The sequence below is a fragment of the Carassius auratus genome, chromosome 12 (genome assembly GCF_003368295.1).
Source record: "Carassius auratus strain Wakin chromosome 12, ASM336829v1, whole genome shotgun sequence".
NCBI classification, from domain to species: Eukaryota; Metazoa; Chordata; class Actinopteri; order Cypriniformes; family Cyprinidae; genus Carassius; species Carassius auratus.
Window position 1 is genome coordinate 16822830 of NC_039254.1, and position 6075 is coordinate 16828904.

General features: G+C 37.2%; 1 protein-coding gene across 2 annotated transcripts; it reads left to right on the forward strand.

The window, feature by feature from the left end:
- The first annotated feature begins 604 nt into the window (after positions 1 to 604).
- On the forward strand, positions 605 to 3941 carry LOC113111991 (carbonic anhydrase 4). Of its 2 annotated transcripts, none has more exons than XM_026277314.1 (9): positions 605 to 831; positions 941 to 1013; positions 1129 to 1155; positions 1264 to 1434; positions 1582 to 1733; positions 1810 to 1878; positions 2070 to 2142; positions 2655 to 2818; positions 2969 to 3941. In XM_026277314.1, the coding sequence occupies exons 1-9, from the start codon at positions 811 to 813 to the stop codon at positions 3203 to 3205; spliced, it is 987 nt and encodes a 328-aa protein (XP_026133099.1). In that variant the 5' UTR covers positions 605 to 810; the 3' UTR covers positions 3206 to 3941. The 2 variants fall into 2 exon arrangements, with proteins under 2 accessions (XP_026133099.1, XP_026133100.1); XM_026277315.1 differs by having other exon boundaries at positions 605 to 719.
- The last annotated feature ends 2134 nt before the right edge of the window (positions 3942 to 6075 follow it).

Genomic DNA, 6075 nt, shown 5'->3' on the forward strand with positions numbered 1-6075 from the left:
ATAGTTATGACTTCGTAGTCAACTCTTAAGTACGAACTTCCCAGGAGGACTTGAACTCAGCATAAGTTACCACTCTTTCTAGGGCTTGACTTAACTTGCTTTCTTGGGTTTGACAAATCTCCCATTGAAGCTCAATATCTCAAAACTGTTCAGAATGCACATAGAACCTTATAATTCTATAAAATTCATTTAAATACACATATAGCAACCATCGTAATATTAGGAAACAGAAATTTAAAATTGCTTTGTTTCTATTTACATTTAAAATTATATTTTAAAATGTAATTCATTCCTGTGATGCAAAGCTGAAATTTCAAAATCATTAATCGTCTTTAGTATCGCATGATCTCTCAGAAATCAAATGTTCAAAAACATTATTATTAAATTTGAAAACAGGTTTATCCATTTAATGTATAAATCATTAAAAAACTCATTAAATTGACAAAAATGTTTTGGAACTCTATTGATTAGTACTGTGTGTCCGCATGTCTTCTGGGGGTGGAGACCTGCTACAACTGCTTCACCTAATCCAAACTGGCCTTAATTACCCAAAAGGGAAACACCTGTCACTATATATTTTATTGGTGATCACATTGAGCTTGTTTGTACCTTTAAAGCTTTTGTGTGGAAAGCTTTAGAAGTAATTGTTCAGAGTAGGGTTTTGGCTGGGCTTTGGCTGTTCACTAAAAGAGAGAAATTTGATATAATTAAGTAATATGGTAAGGGAGCAATGGTATAATCTACAACTGAATATTTAAAAAAAAAAGATTCTATGTTTTTACTTGTTATAGTTACCTGTACAGTGTTTGTATGGTGTCGTACAGAATGAAAGTGAGGAAAAATATCTAGCTAGAATATAAATGTAAAGTCCACTAACATAAAATAGTCGTGTTTTGAGAGTGTGCAACACACCCATGCATGTCCCTTTTCCCCATCCCAGATGAATGCTTTGTTCATGACCTGCTTTGCAGCTTCTCTGTTTCCTTTGTCATATGGCGCACCAATATCCATGGGTGAGATATGATCATTTGTTTCATTTACCCAAACTTATGTAATTTTGAGGTAATTTATTTTATCTTTTGAGTTACTTTAAGCATGTTTATCTTGTTGTATCTGGGCCCTTCACAGATTGGTGTTATCACATGCCATCATGTAGTAAGTCTTTTTCTCTTCTACTTCATAATTCCGTTCATGGCCCTGAATGAACAAAGGTCTCAAACGAAGTTAGTGAGTTTTGCTTGAAAGTGCTTTTCTGCTTCTTAGGTGATGTCGTTTGGCCCATAATTGCAGAAAAAGACTGTAATGGAACACAACAGTCTCCAATAGACATCATAACCACCAATGTTGAGGCTAATGCTAATCTGACCTCCTTCATCTTCACTGGCTATGACGACGACACAACTTTGACTGAGATTAAAAACACTGGCACCACAAGTTAGTTCATGTTGCTATTGCATTATTTGTGCATTTGCATGAGACAAGGCTCTGCATGTCTTGTTAGTTTATTTCAGCTGTATCTTCAACATGCAGGAGTTATCTGTTCTAATGGGGTTTTGTAATGTAGTTTGGCTTTATCTTCAGTTAAAGTTACACTAGATCATGAGAAAATGCATGTGGAAGGAGGGGATCTGCCAGGCTTGTTTGCCAGTACGCAGTTTCATCTTCACTGGGGTAATGGTAGTTTCATGCCTGGATCTGAACACATGGTGGATGGAAAACAATACCCTATGGAGGTATGACAATTGCATGGACCAATACAAGGATTTATTTTTATTTTAAATAAATGCTGATTTGTCATGTCCCTTTCAGCTGCACGTCGTGAATAAGTTTGTACATAATGGTTCAACTATATTGGCTGTTCTTGGTTTCTTCATTGAGGTATGTTTCCTACACTCTTAAAGGTTTTAGAAGGATTTGCAGGCCTTTGTTTAATATAAAGCCTTTTTATGTAGTGGAAAGGTTCTATGGATGTTAGGGTTTCTTCAGTGAATCACTCATGCCAATTGAAGTGTGTATTGACAATAAATTGAGACTGAATTTTAGTAACTGTAAAATTTCTTGACTTGCAGGCCACTTATGACACGGGCAAACCAGAGAGCTGGAAGACCTTGACCTCTTACTTGTCAGATATCGCCAATGCAGGCAAGTTTTAGGCAGCAAAAGTGGCGTTACTTAGCATGTTTTGCATGAGTAAAGTTTATCTTTAGGAACTTTGCCTGATATCAATCTTGTCCTGAAAGACCAAAGTGGTTAAATCATTGAGCCAATACCCTCTAGCAGTTTCTGGTTTACTTGGTGGGCACGGTCAAATCTTTCCCACAAAAACATGTTCCTTTCACTGTAAGGAATGCTGATTCTGCCTGAAAGCAGAGATGCCAATAATTTAAAATGGTCCCTATATTTCAACATTTGTTGCTTAAATGACTTGCAATTAAACTTGGAAATATTAAACTCTCACCAGACTTCTACAGACTACTCCGCTAGTGCGATCTTCACTGATACTTTCTGAGAATAACTAACGGTCAAAACTGACCACTATGCATACCCCTTGCTTTGAACAAAACTGACCAATATTTAAATCTCTTAATTTCTTTGTGAAAAGCGGTGTATCAATGAAACTAACTTTATTTGCTAATGGATACTTTAATTCTCAGGTGATAAAGCATGCATCACTCAATATATCTCCATGGATGATTTGCTTTCTGGAGTTGACAGGACTAAGTATTACCGTTATCTTGGCTCTTTGACCGTACCAAACTGCAAAGAAGGTGTGATTTGGACCGTTTTCAAAGACCCCATCAAAGTCAGTTGGGATTTGGTAAGTTGTTGAGTCCAGCTTTCTGGGGGGGGTCAGTAACTGCTGAAGTACTCTTCCTACATCAATGGTTGGTTAGCAATTCCAATATCTTTAGTCCATAATTTTCATTCTATTTTTTTTTTTTTTTTTTCTTTTTCTTTTTTTTTTAAGATCGACCTGTTCAGTACGAGTGTTTACATAAAGGCAACCGACTCTCCCCTAATGGTGGACACATTCAGAAGTGTTCAACCGGTCAATGGCAGGATTGTGACGTCACAGGTGGCTGGTACCAGAGCTATTGGTCCTGTTTTACAAATGGCATCCGGTTTGGACTTTCTAGACCTCTCTTCTGAAATCCATACCCCTGAACCTTACATTGAGTTTGATTTAGAAACCACATACTGGTAGGATTGAGTGGGTTGACAATCATGCTAAGTGATTTATTTTAACAGATTGTGAAAAAAGACTACTTTTAACAATTATACTTGTTCTGTATATGTCTGGTAAAAAGCCAGATATAGCCCGTTTTATTGAAAAGTATTTTATGATCTCTTGCTAGTTCATGTATGCATTCATCTTAATTTTGTTCCGACACCACTTAAGTTACTACTTTAGCTCCATGGGTATGTATAAATTGTTTTGGTGGGGTGTTTTTGCTCAACATTTGGCATCTTTTAATGCCTTTCTCAATTCAGCACTTATAAGCTTTTAGGTTCGTACTGTAGTTAAAGGTGCAGAATCCTCATTTAAGAGTAAATGGGGAGCTAAAGCCATATTGTAATCTTAGTTTGGCAATACTAGTTTGGTTAATGCAAAGACGTGTGAGGGTTTGCAATTTAGCATATGTAGTTTCGACTCCTTTCCAGTAGCACTTTTTCTTCCACAACCACCCCCCCCACCCACACACACACACGCGCGCGCACATACAGCTTGAAGTTCACACCTCGGAGTATCACTTTGGTTTTGCATTAATATGTATGGTATATGAACAAGCAGTTTGGTGTTCTTTTAAATGTTAGTCTGTCCTCACCAATGTGTAACTGGTTTCTCAAAACACTTGTGCTTTGATTTCAACAAATCCATAAACCTTTTTGTCTTAGCCATTTTAATGTTACACAAAATAAAGGTCTCATTCTTAATCGAAGTAGCAAGTGTTTTATTCAAGTAAATTTTCTGTTTTGATTCTAAGCAACTTAGTTTTGACTTGAACATTTGAGCTTTTAGTTGTGTGGTGGCTTTTTTTTTTTATTTTTTTAAATGCTGAATTTGCAGCATTTATTTCATGCTCTGTTAGTTTTTGGTTTAGCAAAACTAGTTTCAAATGAGTGAGCATTTCACACTCTGTAACAAGGAGCATTTATTAACCATTTCTAGAGTTTTTTTTTTTTTATTATTATTATTATTGTCCAAATACATTGTTCCAATGCAGAAAGAAGATTGTCAAATTTGGTGCAAGTAACCAAGATTAATGGTCAGACACCGCATAACATGATCATCACGTGAGGGAAATACCGAAACTGCGTTGGGTGGTTTCCCCCACCCTGGACCAAAACTAGAATGAGATTCCTTAGCAGACCTTTTAAACTTTGTCTTCACAGAACATGTCCTTGTGTTCACGGAATGGCGCAGAAACTTTTAAAGATGTAGAGGTGGAGCTGTAGTCAAGTCCAGGTTTGTTGATTCCAAGACCAGGACTAGTCAAGACCAAGTCCAAAGTTTCGCGTCCAAGTCCAGACCGAGTCTAAATGATAGAAATGAAGTTTCCTCTTTAAGACCACTTACCTACTGATAATGTATGTGATGCAAGACCGCATATCTACTATTCTAAGAAAATCTTTACACTTATTTGTAATGATCAAAAAGCATGTGCAAAGTAACAACTCTGTAGGACAGGGGTCTCCAAAATAGATCCTGGAGGGCCAATGCCCTGCAGAGTTTAGCCCACTTCCTTTCATTGCACAAAAACAATGGAAGGAGCTGTTCATCCAAGTCTCTGCCTTTCTCACACCGCACAAACTACTTTACCGCAACTAATCTAGCTTCAGAAGTGGACATTCAACTGAGACTGTCTTGTTCTCAGTTGGTGAAGCCATAAGACTGGCAAGACCCCAATCATCAATACTTATTGCTTGATCTGTCCGCTGCTTTTGACACCGTTAATCACCCAGATCCTCCCATCAACCCTATTGGCAAAGGGCTTCTCCGAAACCACGTTCCAGTGTTTCGAGTCTTACACCTATCAGATAGGTCCTTTTAGAATATCTTGGAGCAGTGAGATGTCCAAGTCACAACCTCTAACTACTGAGGTGCCTCAGGGCTCAGTTCTTGGATAATTTCTCTTCTCTGTCTACATGGTATCTTTAGGTTCTGTCATTCAGAAACATGGTTTTTCATACCCCTGCTATGTTTTTACACTCTACCTCTCATGCTATCCTGATGACTCGATGATGGCTGCTCTCATCTCAGCTTGTCTAACCCACATTTCTTGCTGGATGAAGGAGCTAACTGAGACACTTGTTATAGCACTTGTATATCACAATTTTTTTTTTTTTTTTTTTTTTTTTTCTTCTTTGCTCCCATTGACCTCAGTTGTAAGTCACTTTTGGATAAGTGTCTGCTAAATGTAAAAATTTCTTATTATTTTTCGGGTAGGGTTTTCCTTGCCTTTTTGACCATGTTTTATGATGCTTTTTAGCTATTCTACTACTCTAGTTTTTTTATTTTATTTTCCATTTTAAAAGTTTTGTTTTGTATAAAGTTTTGTCGCCAAGTCCACCTAGAGTCTGTGACTGCCTCAACTTCAACCATCCCACATCTTCAGCCAACACCCAACCACTGGCTACCCAAGACCTTAATTCAGTGGCTGCTGATTGGCTGGAAGTTCAGTAACCTTGGGAAACCACAAACTTTTCTGCAACCACCAAGACAAAGGCAACACCCCATACACAGGCAACCCAAGTATCTCCAGATTCTAGCTGAACTTGTGCATTTTAATATAATTTTAACCTCAATGAGGAACCTAATTCGAGGTTTAATTAAGTGATTGATGGTTGTTCATGTTTATGCAATTGCTGTAAACTTGGGATTTCACATTTTAATTCTTAAACTTATTCTTTCCTCAATTTCACTCTTCCTGCAACTTGTATGAATGATTGAGTGTGTGTTTTTGTGTCGAATTAGTTTTTTAGATTTGTCCAATAAAGTCTTATTGATATTGAAAAAGTATCTTGTTTTGTGCTTCTAAATTAATGTCTTAAACTGCCGATATTGATTCTGTG